Here is a 14,987-nt window from a genome sequence, read left to right as displayed (position 1 = left end):
GAAAACTGAAAACAATAAAAAAAAAAATATATATATATATATATATATATTTTTTTTTGATTAGTGGCGGCTCTAGGAATTTTTTTCAGGGTGTTCCTTAAGAAGCATAAATTAAACAATCTAATAATTTGGTATATTGTTGTTTCATTAGTTATAAAATTATTAATTGTTGTTTAGCCTAACATAATTTAATTTGTTTGTCTTTTATAATATATTGGTTAATTAAATTATTAATTATTATTTATTAGTTGCTTTCCTTAATTAATTATTAGTTAATTAAATTATTGTTTATTGGTTGCACTGGCACATATTCCATGTGCATTTACTTCCCCCAATTCAATATCTCACACGGCCCCACGTGCCCATGCACCCCTCATTCCACTCAACAGCCTAATGCCCTCAATAAAAAGTTTTCAATTTCAATTAAATAAATTATTTCCAAATAAATTCTTAAATTGAACAGAGAAATAAATGCACATACAGAAGATAAAAAAAAAATCATTGTTGCACTATGTACACAACACAACGCTACAATTCACTAACTTTATTATATCTCAACTCCCAGTTCATTTCAAAGTTTCAAACAAACTCAATTTTTACTTTAAAAAAAAGACACTAACAAACAAACATAACTATTTACCATTAAAAAAACTACTATTCATATAAGCACAAAAAGACAAAAAACAAAAAAAAAAAAAAAACAAAAGAAAAGAGAGACAAAAATCAACTCATAGAGCACAACACGTGGGATACCACTAGACACTTCTATGTGGCGTTTGGTACAGGATAATGTTTTAGGATTCCTAAGAATGTTTAAAGATTCTCATATTTGGTTGCAAATCATGCTAAGGAATCAGATGCCAGGGGAATCTAGATTCCCCCCTTAAACCCCTCTCAGTAGGAATGTGGATACCTTTTAAAACAGGTGGGAATCCAGATTCCCAAGGTTAAAGGAAATTATATTTTTTATAAATTGACAATTTTAACCTTTTTTTTTTAAATGACTTGGTAGTTTACATTCAAATCTAAGGATAGAATGGGAAAAATAAATAATTCCTTTAAGTCCCGTACCAAACGCCACGCTAGTATTTTCTTTAAGTCATTGTTTAAGTCTCTTAAAAAAGAAAGAACTCTCTCTATCTGTCTTTGTATCAGACATTTTAAGATATTTTTTTTTGTGCTCATTGCTCACGAGAGAGAGAGAGAGAGAGAGACATTTTAAGATATTTTTTTTTGTGCTCATTGCTCACGAGAGAGAGAGAGAGAGAGAGAGAGATAGAGAGAGATAGAGAGAGAGAGAGAGAGAGAGATCTGGTGCATTTGGGCTAGGGGCGGGGCTAGCGGCTCTGCTGCTACCATGCTGCTGCTGCTGCCTCTCCCTTCACTGCTTTACTTCAATCATCAGCCGCTGAGTCTCTTGGTTAGGCTTAGAGTTAGGGTTTTATTTGTTTGTTTGTGTTTTTTTTTTTTTTTTAATCTTTGATGGAATAAGAGATTAGTTTTGTTTTAAATTTTTGAAAGGCCGGACTATTTGTTCTTGATAAAATTTGGTTGATTGGGTTAAATTTTCTTTAGCTTTACTATTTTGTGATTTATGTTGTTGTGCTAAATTTTTTGGGGTTGCTAAATTTTCTTTTATAGATTAGATCCATAAATTCTTTTTATGGCCTTTTAAAGTGCCAGTAATATTGTTGGGCTTTTTTGTGGGCTTGCCCTGTTACAATTTTTTTTTTTCCTTTCTTGAAAGTAGAACAAATAATTTTTCTTTTTTATTGGAGGGTGTTCCTAATTTTTGCTTAAGGTGTTCCTAATTTTATTTAAAAGGGTAAATAAATAAAAAAATTTAATTATTATATATAATTTTTTTTCCAGTTCACTCAGCTTAACGTGGTGTCGCCGCTAATTTTGATTACTGTTTATTGATCTGATTGTACTATCACATAAACAGTGCACTAGGCACTGGTCAAAAAAAGAAAATGCCGCAAAATGTAGACATGGGAAGCGCTTCCCAAACGCATCTATGTTTCTGATTTTCCATGCCTATGTGTCTAAACTCTAAAAAAAAAAAAAAAAAAAAAAAAAAAGAAGAGAGAGGAAGAAGTAGAAGTTAATGACAAGCAAAATGACTAGCAAGTCATGAATGAAGAAAGCCACGCCTCACCTAAAAATTTTGTCGTTTCTTCCTCTTATTAACAACGTAACAAAGTGGGCAACGCTACAAAAATCGCACGCATGATGATTAAGGAAAATTAAATCAAACTTCTTCAGCAGGATTGCTTGAGCCAGCCCAGCCATCCCATCAGGTAGAATATGTGGTTGAGAAATTTTGACTCGTAGATCTTCGGGTTTGTCGGGTTTCAATGTGGGTTAGATTTAGGTCTCACGCATGTGCAGGCAGAAACTTCGAGTGGCACTATCTCACGTGAGAGTAAGAAAAAGATCAAAGAGAATATGAGTCTGTGAAGCACCGACGTGGCTCCAGAGGAGCCGCATCGGAGTCTGACTTGGCCGGACGCGGCGACGCGGCAGGGACGCCGCTGACCGCGAGTCCATGCCGCGTCGGGCCGCGTCCTGCCACGTGGCATCGCCGACTCGTGCCGACGCGGTGCGAACCGGGCCGAATCCGAAATTTCCGGTTCTGGCCAAAATTAAAAAAAAAAAAAAAAAAAAGGTGCGAAACGCACCGTTTGACCTAACCTAAAAATACATCAGACACTCACGCACTCTCACTTGCCCAAAACCCACCCTTTCAGTCCGTCCCTCATCTCTCTTTCTCTCTGTGCTCTTCGCGCGAGGCTCCGCCTCCGGCCTTTCCCTCTCTGCTGTGTTCTCTCCTTCAGGTGTGTTGACTATGCTCTCTCTTTTCTTTACTTCCCTTTTAGTCTCTATTTCTCTCTTCTCTGTGCTGTGTTTGTGTGCTTGTTTTTTAACCCGATTTCGTCCCTATCTGTTGTGTTTGTGTGCTTGTTCGTCCCTCTCTGTTGTGTTTGATTGTGAATCTTAGTTTGCTATTCTACTTATTATGAAATTTTAGCAGTGACTTGTTGCACTTGTTAGTAAATAATGATAGGTGTGCTGATGATTGTTTAGATACTCATTTTGTGTGTATTTTGGAAATGATTTTGGGATTTGTGTGTATTGTTAATTTGTTATTCTACTTATAAATTAATTATGTAAAAAACAAGTGCATTTTCTTAATTTTTCTGTAACTTTTATCTTAGGCTTGTAGGGTGACTGACTGACTGGGTGAGGACTTGAATTTGTGATTTGTGGATTTGTGAATTTGTGAAATTGGGTTTGATTTATTATTAATTTATTTAGTTAATAGTTATTATTTGTAGGTTAAATTGAATCTATTGAATCTATTGTTTTAATTATTATCTACTATTACTCTTAAATTTGGTATATGTTTATATAATGTGAAAAAGTGTGCTTAGCAATATATTAAAAATATAAATAAATATATTTTTAATAATTTTTTAATCGCCGAGTCCCGTCACACCCACACCCACCTTTTTCAAAAATTGCCGAGTTCCGCACCCACACCCGCACCCGAGTCCCAAAACGCACCCGTGCTTCCTAGATCTTAGTACGTCAGATAGACAGACAACTTAATATGGTAAAAGATTTCTCCTACCAATGCTATAGACCCTGCAATTCTACTCACTAAAGAAGAAAAAGAAAACTGCTTCAAAATCCAAAAATGATTTCTATCAACTTTTCTTAACCCCACCTTCAAAAAATACAAAGAGCTAACTTATATATTAGAATTCAGATCCCTTTGAAAGAAACCAACTTTAGTACCAACGATCTTTGACACAAAGATCAATCAAACCACATAATTAAACCGAAACAACTGAAGGGAAAAAGTTGAAGAAAACCAAACATATTACTAATATTACAGTCCCAAACACATTCCTTAGAGCTAGTAATCTGATGATGGAACAGATTTACTTGAGAAAAGAAGCCAAGCCTTTGATCATAGCCTTAGCATTCTCAGTCTCAAAATTGAAGAAATGGAAAGCATGATCTTCTCCCTTCACTTCAAACAATTCTACTTCCCCTTTCCACCCACTCTTCTTCACTTCATCACAATACCAAACACCTCTTTCCCTCAGTATATCCTTCTCAGCCACACACACAAGCAGCTTATCACAAGCAAGTCCAGCCAAGCTTGGCGCACCAGGCCCCAGTGGATTGATCAGTGGACTGTCAATGCCTCCAGTTGCCGAGGGATACACTAAGCTCCAAATTAAAGAAGTCAAGCTCTTCTCATGTTCTTCCTTAGACTCTGATCCAATTGGGTTCGAACCCCAAAAGTAAGGTTGAGAAAGAAAAGCACCAAAAATTTTAACACCACCAGGCAAGCTCTCAGTCCCAGCTCGCAGGGCCAAGTTATGTGCAGTATTGGCTCCAGAACTGTCACCTCCTATATAAATTCTTTCGAAGTCACCATGATTGATTAGCCATGGTTCTTTACCGTTACCAGCTGAGTGAGAGGCAACCCATTGAAGTGCAGCCCAGCAGTCTTCGTAACAAGCTGGAAGAGGGTGCTCTGGTGCAAGTCTGTACTCGACCGAGACGGCTACAACATTGGCTTGGGAGACAATGCTGTTAAGGTAGCGATGGGAAACTAGGGAGAAGGCTGATTCGACGCAGAATGCGCCGCCATGGAAGTAGACCAAGATGGGGAACTTTTGATTTTGGTTATGGGGAGTGAGTTTTGGGAGGTAGAGGCGGGCTGAGATTGAGGGGTTCTCTGAGATGGTAATGTCTTTGGATGAGACTCCGGTTTCTGGGTCTTGATCAGGTGATGGTGGGACAATTGGTGAACCAAACAAGCGTTCCACCGAGCCGTCAGTGTAGACCCGGATGAGGGGAAGAAGCTCAGTTGCTACTTCTTTGGTGGTGGAAGCCATTGAAGCCTTGTAGAGAGAGAGAGAGAGAGAGATAAAGAGAGAGATGGTACTGAATTCAGAGAGTAAGAGTCAAGAGTCTCAGAGAGATGGAGTGGGTGGATGCAAATAAATAAGGGTAAAAATCAGTTCCTATTATACAAGCTTTCACATGCAAACTGCACATTGAAGTCACGGTTTCCCTAATAAGCACCATCCAATAAATAATGAGCAAAATGAGGTATGGTACGTAACGTGGTTGGGTGAAAATAAATGAATGAGCTACATTATCAGTTAGCAGTTTTTTTTTTTTTTTTTTGGGTAAAAAGGAATTTTCATAAAAAAGCTAAACAGATCATTAAACGGTATATAAATTAAGGAAAATACTAATGAACGTGCTTAAGATATTAGTTAATAATTTATTTAAATAAAGATTTTATAGAAAATGAAAAAAAAGTAATTAATACTTTGACAATTTTTTTTATTTTTTATAAAAGTAATATCAAAATTTTTTAAAAATAGATAATTAGGACACTTGTTAGTATGACTCATCAAATAATGCTGCCTATAAAGCAATGCTACCTAATTATCAATTAGCAGTTAGCAGTTGCCCTTCATTAAAGGGCTATAAAGCAACGCTACCTATAAGTGTTACACGGTACTTCGTGTTCGTATCATCATTTTTTGCTATCATTTTTGGAAGTACATGATTGGAAAATGGGATTCTAGTTCCTTTTCAAGAGTACTTCAAACCGAATATGTATACCGCACATCATTTTAGTTTTATTGAGTTCTAAAAGGGTATATAATATCACATCATTTTAAAATTTATCTCATCAAATAATAAATATAATGTTGTTCACAAATTTACTTTTTTTTTCATCATCTTTCCAATTTGCAGTAATAAATTTACTTTTATCTAACTCATATATAATTGAAAAAAAATGAGGGATTAATAACTTTTCATAATTTTTTTACGCTTTTTTAAGATTAGTGTATAATAAAATAATATCGTTCTTATAATAATTTATCATCTCAAATACAATTCAAAAATTAAAAATAAAAATAAAAAATTGCTAGCTAAGCGTGCTGCAATGCTAGACATTGATAAAAAGCTTTGGGGCAACATATATAATTACAAATTTTCATATCAAATTATTGAATTTATAAAATACATTATCAATCAGCAATATATATAGGTTAAAAGCTGTTAGGTTTGTTGGATAAATTCTTATGTCAAAACTTTTTAGAATCGTAATCTAATCAAATTTGGATGGTATCAATATAATTATATTAAGGTTAAGTTTAACTAGGTTAAAAGCTATTCAAAGACAACGAGGTTTTGATTTGCTCAAAAATGATAAGTTAATGATCTTTTGAACATTTCATCATCATAAATAATTTCCAAGTGAATCTTGTTTCATTAAAAAAACAAACATCAGGCTGTCAATAATGGACACAAAGTTGACCTAATTGAATTTGAAGTGAGTGAAATACATACATACATATATATATATATATATATGTGAAGTTGGTATATTGTGCTATTCTCGAAAGTTTGCTTGACAATTGTTCGAGTGAAATTGAAAAAAAAAGAAACCCGACTTTAGAGGGTAGACTATGTAGTTCCTATATAAAAGCAATCATTGTTGCAAAAAATGATTTTTGTTTTCAAAAAATAAAGTTAAATTGTACATTAAAAAAAAAAAAATACAACAACCTTGAATTTTTGTCAATTTTAATTTTCTCTTCTAAATATTTAATATTTTTTGTATTGTGTTCCTAAAACACTCGTTAACAAGAATCTATTCACATTTTTTTAACTAACAGACTAAGAGTAACTCAAAATCCTATATATATATATATATATATATTTTTTTTTTTTCCATCAAAGCGGCAAGTTAAGATTTGTTTAATACCACTTTTACAGGTATTAGTTACTTTCATATCACCACTTTTGTTCACAAATCACAATATATTATATTAGCGGTGGGTCAAGTGCATGGTGGGTGGGAGACAAAGACTAATGCATGGTGGGTGTGGGCTATTGTCCTCGATTTCTCAAGTCAATTGGTAGAAATCTTAGAGCTTAAAGGTGTGGCACTGGATAATCTCCTCTTTTTGGGAAAGAGTACTCTTATCTCTATGGCATGGCTAGATGAATATTTACATGCTTTATGGAGGACTATGGCTGTGATGGCTATTAAAATTGGGATCCTATGCAAAATTGGTGAGAATGTCTAGTGAATTCGGATCGTAAAATCTGATTGATAAATATCAGATTCTACCTTTTGTAAAAAAACAAAGTAAAAATACCATTAAATCAACCTCCACTGCAAAGTGGGGAGGTACAGCTTTTATTGGAAAGTGCTGTGAGGAGAGGCTATTGAATGGGCAGCATGACTTAGTTTCTCTCGAATCAAGGGCAAAGTCAAGATTTCAATTGAGAGGCCAAAGTCTGAACTATTATTTTTTTAAATGACGATCCAAATTAGTACCCATTTATTAACAAAATATCAACAAATGAAAAAAATACAAACTAACTATTTCTTAATATACTGTAACAAAATTATCTATTAAAATAGAATTTTATGTCCTTTTAAATCTTGAAGATCATAGATCATTGATTTTGTACTAAATGTCACAACAATTTTCATTTCAATGTTCAAAAAATCCATTAGAATATCATCTTCGATTTTGTTGTGAAACCTAATTTTGATAATATTAATTCATGGTTGAAAATATCCATTTTCATAGTAGTAGTGAATATTGGAAGATTAAGTATAAGTATAATTGTACAACCACTCTATAAATAGATAGATAGGCTACTAATTTTCTAATCCTTAACTAGCCATTAACACAACTGAAAATAAATTAACAATTTTTGGGAATTTCACCACTATGTGCATAATGTAGTTTGAAATTTCAAACTACATTATGCACATAGTGGTGAAATTTTATTTTCAATAGTAGTTTTTCTTGTTTTTTGAATCTTGCTGCTAAAACTTGTTTGTTAATAAACAAAATATCATCTATTTTAAAAAAATTCCCGTGTCTCTTGACTCTTAAGGATCATCACTGAGTTAAGAATAAGTAACTCTACAATATATTTACTAAACTAATAATTTAATTCTTGTATTTGAGAATTTACTAAAACATTAAAAAAAAAAAAAATCTAATTGATAATAGTGCTCAAATGGAAAGTCAATTTACTAATTATGAGAAAAGGTTGAACTACCCAATTGAATAACACCTAAATCTCAAAGTCCCAAACTTTTAATATTGAGTCCCAAATAAGTAAACAACCAAAGTGTCATACTAATATATTTTTCAACAAAGAATTTTTTTTTTTTTAAGGGTTTGTTTTTGTTTTGTTAGAAAAATGTAATGTTTTTATTTATTTATTTTTAAAGGGATCACCAAATAAAAATACCGGTTAGATTCAATTAATTTTTAGTTTTTTTGGTTTAATGATTATTTTAGTTTCAATTTTGGAGGGGATCATATGAATTTTTTAACCAAAGATTTCAATAATATTTATAAAAACCATATACTAATAATTTAAAAAAAAAAAAAAAAATTCAGAGGGCCATGCCAAAGAATAGACCCGTCCATATATCGCATCATTACATTAATGGATAGCAAAAAAAAAAAAAAAAAAAAAAAAAAAAAAAAAAAAAAAAAAAAAAGAAGAAGAAGAAGAAGAAGAAGAAGAAGCATCTTAATCTTCACTAGAAAGAAGGATCCAATCCACCCGGGCAACTAACAGTTAGGGTGAAAGACCTGCAAAATTTTCAGGAGAAAGAGATACAAAATTTGTTTTTTGCTGGTCACGAATGGATTATCTTAGAAGTTAGAAGCCGTGACCTTAGCTAGATTGGCGTCCCAATCATTTATGAATGTATTTTGGTCATGTTCTGCTCTTAATTAGTGAAAGACAATCTACCTGAACTAGCATTAATGTGGATTCTATGCTCTAGCATTACAATCAGGCAAACCAAATATAGTAAATTGCAGTTGGTAAAGTCAGTGTACAAGTAGTTTTCTCAAAACACTTGCCTGCTTTCGATAAAAACATCTGCTAAGAACCTTCATTAGCAATCGAAGTACAAATGATCCATGGTCTAACATGGGTATTGCATATAAAATGTAAAAATTATTTTCAAACTTTCAAGAACTAACATTTGGGTTTACATATAAAAGATACCAAATAACAAGACCACTAGAGAAGGATCATTTTACTTGAAGAGAAAAGAAGCCAAGCGTTTGATCAAATTGTTAGCATTCTCAGTCCCACAATCCAAAATCTGAAAAGCATGGCCCTCTCCTTCAACTTCAATCAACTCCACTTCTCCTTTCCATTCACTTTCTTTCACTGCATTGTAGTACATAATACCCCTATCCCTCAGCCTATCCTTTTCAGACACAGTCACAAGCAACCGAGAACAATCAAGTCCAGCCAAGCTTGGTGCTCCTGGACTGAACGGATTGATCATTGGATTGTCTATACCACCAGGTGCTGACGGATATACAAGGTTCCAAATCGAATAAGCCAGTCCTTTTTCACGTTCAGCAGTGTATTCTGATCCCACTGGCTTTAAGCCCCAGAAGAAAGGGTGTGTAAGAAAAGATCCTGTAATTCTAGCACCACCATGCAACCCTTCAACCCCCGCTCGAAGGGCTATATTGTGTACAATATTAGCCCCTGCACTATCACCGCCAAGAAAAACTCGGTTAAAGTCACCATGATTGATCAACCATGGCTCTTTGTTGACAATATTATCATCTACGAAGTGTGATACAACCCATTGGAGAGCAGCCCAGCTATCTTCATAAGCAATGGGGAGAAGGTGCTCAGGAGCAAGTCTATACTCAACTGATACAGCCACAACTTGAGCTTGAGAGACCAAACTGTTGAGGTACCGCTGGTGATCAGAGGAGAAGGCGGATTCGATGCAGAAGCCTCCGCCATGGAAGTAGATCAAGATGGGGAGCTTTTGGTGGAGGGGTTGGTTGAGTTTTGGGAGGTAGAGACGAGCAGAGATGGAGCGGTCTTGTGAAATGGTGATGTCTTTTGATGAGACTCCAGTTTCTGTGTCTTGTGGCGATGGAGGCACATAGGGAGAGTTCCCTAATCTCTCAACTGAGCCGTCCTTGTAGAGACGGACGAATGGGATAAGCTCTTTCTCTACCTCTTTGGTAATGGAAGCCATATGTGAGAGAGAGAGAGTAGAGAACCACTGACTTGGTTCTACTTTGTCCAAATATACATGCTGAATACTTGAAATGAACACAGATTTTATTTCCTTGATAATGTGACATTTTTTTCTAGTACTTTATATACTTTTAAATTTTTAATTGATTGGTAAAGTTTAATATAAACTGTAAAATATATTTGAAATAAAGTTAATCTTACTACCTTATAGTGTGTTTTCTTTTTTTGCCATGACTTTTTAAATAATTGTTGCTATTGAAAACTGGAGAGAGACTTGTAGGAGACACACTTGACCATTAGAGGAATATTTCATGGAAAAGCAGTTGGGTCCATTCACAGCAAATGAGATATAGTTGAAATTCACAGCAATGGCTCATGCTCACTAGCTTCCTCACTGTATATGAAATTATGGAAATTCTTCACAGCAAGTGAGATGAAGTCTAATGGTCAAGTATGTCTAGCAAGTGAGATAGAGTGGAAAAGCAGTTGGGTCCATTCACAGCAATAATTCATGGATAAGACATTAGAGGTGCGAAGCTATGTATTATTTTCGATAGGGTAACCCCACAATATTGATTAACTTCCTACTATGAATGAGGAAGCTCATTCTGAGAGAGTTGAGTCATGACAATCAGTCAATCACCAAAAATTCAACTCAAAATATCATTAGCTAAAGTTGGATTATTGATAATGTATAACTGACAACTTCAACATCTAACACATGCATATGTATAAAAGGATGGTTTAGATCGGCTTAATTTCTATTCATGAAGGGTTGGTACTTGGTAGAAGTATCTTAATTGTGTAGGTTGATTCCTTAATTTTTATTCATGAAGGGTTGGCACTTGGTAGAGGTATCTTAATTGTGTAGGTTGATTGAGTTTAATGGCTTTTACCACTCTTATTCTATGAACTCACTTTTTTTTATAGGTTATAGATAGTCAAATTAGTTAGTGTCCATGAGGTGCTATTATAAAGCTCACAGATTAGAGTTAAAAAGAGAAGTTAACCGGGAGGACAGAGAATTTGAATTGTGAATTTCTATTGAAAATCCTTTTGGAATTGTATTTCCGGGAGGGGGAAGAGAGAGATTGGACTAGACTTAATTAAGGGGATAGCAAGAGGCAAAGTGGTGGAGCATCCTCTTCTTTTTGATTTTGTTATTTCTGATAATCAAATCCTATGGGATGGATAGTGAAGGGCGATCCCTTCTATATACGTGAAGGATGTTGTCGTGCATAAAGTATGTGTTATGACATAGAAGGGAAAAAAGACAGTAATTCACTAATTCTATTACTATATTAAAAGTTACTGTTTTTCACAATTATTATATGCAAACGATTGTAATTGATTGTTTGTCATTTTCACATAAACTATAACTTTTTCTCAACTATTTATAGTTTGTCACGTGAATAATTATAACAAAAATATTGTTTTTTTAATTTATGTGGTACTAGAATTTTTTTTTTAATTTTTAAATAAGACAAATGTTAACAAGTACGGTACGATGCTTGTTAAGGTTAGACTAATGTGAGTCTTACTTAAAAAATTAGATAAATGAAATAAAAAGACAAAAAACTAATTCTACTGTCTATGTTAATATTTCTTTCTCTCTATGAAGCTGACCCTACAGCCTGCTATTAAATAAATGACATAAAATTGGCTATTAACAGACACCGTATTAACACAACCCCAAAAATAATAGTAGGAGCGATTGATGAATCCTAGAAAACAGTCAGTCACTTTCAAACCAAAATTAAAACAACTACTTTTAAAGTTAATGAAATTTTTTAGCATATGGATCTTGATGAATAGAACTTCATGTTGACTGGTTGGTGATTGTTGAAATTATTCCCGTTTCTGTGTTATGTTTGAAAACTACTTAATTTAGCGAGAGAATTATCGTTGTGATCCAAGAACAGAGTGTTCTTGATGTTTTGTCAGCTTCTATAGTGTTTGTTTGGATTAAGTTTTCTAACTTTTTTTTTAATGTTTTTGTTGTAGTTTTTAAAAAAAATATATAACAAGTAGTTTTTTATTTTATTTAAAAAATTAGCTAATTTTTTTTAGTTTTGTTACATATTTAACATAAAAGTTACAAAAAAAAAACTATATATTTTGTATTACACTATGCAAATAAGCCACCAAAATTTAGAAGATAGCTAAGTAAATGGACATTTTGCATGTATATTTCAGGTACAAACTATGTCCGCTTGGTAGCAAACTAGCAATGTTGAGAAAATAATTGGGCTCAGAAGAGTAGCATACACTTTTATAGTCTGTTTGGATTGAGAGGGAGGAGGAAGAGTAGGGTAGAGTGGAATTAACTCAAAATTAACCTATTTTCAGCAAATTCTACTCTACTCACCTCTCCTCCCCCTTCCTCTCCCCCAATCCAAACATGCCCTTAGTATTAAGTGTCCGAATTAATGGGCTAAGGATTTTCAAGAGCCCAAAAGTTACTATTGCCAAGCTAGGCCGACCTACTCATTTTTGATTTAATGTAACGTGCATTTGGATTGGGCGTTTTGCTCAATCCGTGCGTCTTGCCTTTTTTTTAGTGAATCCCATGGATACTGTTCATGAACCACCAAGAACTGAAAAGTGCGCATACTTATGCATTTTTAGGTCTCACAGCACTATTAACATATTTAAAAATTATTTTGCAACAGTATTTTCAGTAATAAGTTTTCAGTTTTTAGTTTTCAGAAAATAAGCGGTATCCAAATAGATCCGTAATATGTGTGAATTATTAATAAATAACCCATGAACAAGTTTTTAGATAAGTGAGAGATGGGGGCCAAAAAAATAAAAAATAAAAAGACTAATTGCAAATCACAACTTTAAAATTTGGGGTGATTTTGATTTTTTTTTCTTTTAAAGTTTAAATTTTTTAGATAGTTCATAACATTATCTATAGTTTTGATTAGGGACAAAAATAGTCAAGTATCACTATTTTTTAAAATTATTAATATTCTATTACCATTTATAAGAAAGCACTGAGAGCTTTAGAAGAAGGAGAAAGGAAAATCAAGCTAGAGAGAATATTTGGAATGAAGAAAATATCTCAATTGTATTGAATGAATGTATCTGTACATGATCTGGTTTAAATACACAAAACAGAGCAAACAGAAATTCCCAGGAAGAGTGGAAACGGTTACAGCACGTGTTTGGTTAGTTAAATCACGTGTGAAGTGCTTTACTTAAAATATAACACTAAACTACAAGCGTTTACAATGTATAACTAAAAACTACAAGGCTATACTGTCGTTCAACTTGTGCAACTTGTGTTCATCATCACTGCACTTCTTTCTTCTGCTGTTTCCTTGCTTTCTGTTCTGAATCATTATCTTGATACCCCCCCTCAAGATGACAATCTGGACTGTGAATGTTCACAATGTTCATCTTGGCAAGTAGAACTTTCAATTGGTGACCACTGAGGGCTTTAGTAAGCAGATCAGCTAGCTGAGAGTGAGTAGGAGTGAAGAACAATCTTATGACTTTATTTTCAACTTTGTCCCTGACCAAATGACAATCTATCTCTATGTGCTTAGTCCTCTCATGAAAGACGGGATTCTCACCAATATATATAGCTGCTTGGTTATCACAAAACATCATTGCAGGCTTTGGATGACACACTTCGAAATCCTTTAAAAAAGCCAATATCCAAGTCATCTCACACACTGTCACTGCCATGGCTCGATATTCCGCTTTTGCAGATGATCTAGAGACAATGGATTGCTTTTTGGACTTCCAAGAAATCAGAGAATTACCCAAAAATATGCAATAGCCAGTGGTGGAGCGTCTAGTGTCAACACAGGATGCCCAATCTGCATCTGTGAATGCCTTCAAATGCAAATCCGAAGTGGAAGATAACAAAATACCTTGTCCAGGACTTCCTTTCATATACTGTAACACTTTATAGGCTGCATCCAAGTGAGGTTTTCTTGGTTTGGAAAGAAACTGACTCAGCTTATTCACTGGATATGTGATATCTGGTCTGGTAATAGTCAAATAGATCAATTTGCCAACCAATCTTCTATAAATGCCAGGGTCAGGTAATAATTCCCCATGGTATTTGCTCAATTTTAGGTTTTGTTCCATAGGAACTTTGCTAGGCTTGCAGCCTGTCATGCCTGCATCTTTGAGCACATCCAAGGCATACTTCCTTTGACACAAGGAAATGCCTTTAGCTGACCTAGCAACCTCAAGATCAAGGAAGAATTTTAAATTTCCAAGATCCTTTAATTTGAACTCTTGGTCCAGAAACATTTTAAGTTCTTCAACAGCTTGAATATCATTGCTAGCTATGAGAATATCATCCACATAAACTAGAAGAGCTATGAATGACTGATTAAACTTCTTGGTAAAGAGGGAATAATCTGACCTTGACTGTTTGAAACCACATTTGAGAATGGTGGATGAAAATTTGGAGTACCACTGCCTTGATGCTTGCCTAAGGCCATATAAGGACTTGTGCAGTTTACATACAATGTTCTTCTCTTTGCTGTGGAAACCTGGAGGCAGCTGCATATAAACTTCCTCATGAAGCTCTCTATGAAGGAAAGCATTGTTAACATCAAGCTGAGTGAGGTGCCAGCCCCTCACAGCAGAAATGGCAAGTAAGGTCTTGACAGTTGTCATTTTAGCAACTGGGGAAAAGGTCTCAGTGAAATCCAAACCTTCTTGCTGTGTAAAACCTTTAGCTACAAGACGGGCCTTATACCTTTCCACTGTGCCATCAGCCTTATACTTCACTTTATAGACCCATCTGCACCCAATGGCTCTTTTATGAGATGGTAAGGGAGTAAGAGACCAGGTCTGGTTGGATTCTAAGGCAGCAATTTCAGCATCCATTGCAGATTGCCATTTGGGAT

General features: G+C 34.4%; 1 protein-coding gene across 1 annotated transcript; it reads right to left on the bottom strand.

Annotated features, from left to right (window-relative positions):
- Positions 1 to 3,734: 3,734 nt before the first annotated feature.
- LOC111992587 (uncharacterized) lies at positions 3,735 to 10,198 on the bottom strand. Its single transcript, XM_065775080.1, has 2 exons — positions 9,137 to 10,198; positions 3,735 to 4,985 (listed from the first exon to the last, which is right to left on the bottom strand). The coding sequence occupies exons 1-2, from the start codon at positions 10,106 to 10,108 to the stop codon at positions 3,951 to 3,953; spliced, it is 2,007 nt and encodes a 668-aa protein (XP_065631152.1). The 5' UTR covers positions 10,109 to 10,198; the 3' UTR covers positions 3,735 to 3,950.
- Between the last annotated feature and the right edge of the window lie 4,789 nt (positions 10,199 to 14,987).

The sequence above is a fragment of the Quercus suber genome, unplaced genomic scaffold (genome assembly GCF_002906115.3).
Source record: "Quercus suber isolate HL8 unplaced genomic scaffold, Cork oak 2.0 scaffold_7, whole genome shotgun sequence".
In the NCBI taxonomy this organism is placed as follows: domain Eukaryota; kingdom Viridiplantae; phylum Streptophyta; class Magnoliopsida; order Fagales; family Fagaceae; genus Quercus; species Quercus suber.
Note: the sequence above shows the minus strand (reverse complement) of the source record. Positions and strands in the feature narration are given on the sequence as shown.

What these genes read in the sequence shown, in the direction of transcription:
- LOC111992587 (XM_065775080.1), bottom strand. Translation starts at nt 10,108, where the DNA reads ATGGCTTCCATTACCAAAGAGGTAGAGAAAGAGCTTATCCCATTCGTC. An exon ending in TGGCTTCTTTTCTCTTCAAG is followed by an intron (nt 4,986 to 9,136) that starts TAAAATGATCCT and finishes GACTCTTGACTC; the next exon opens with TTACTCTCTGAATTCAGTAC.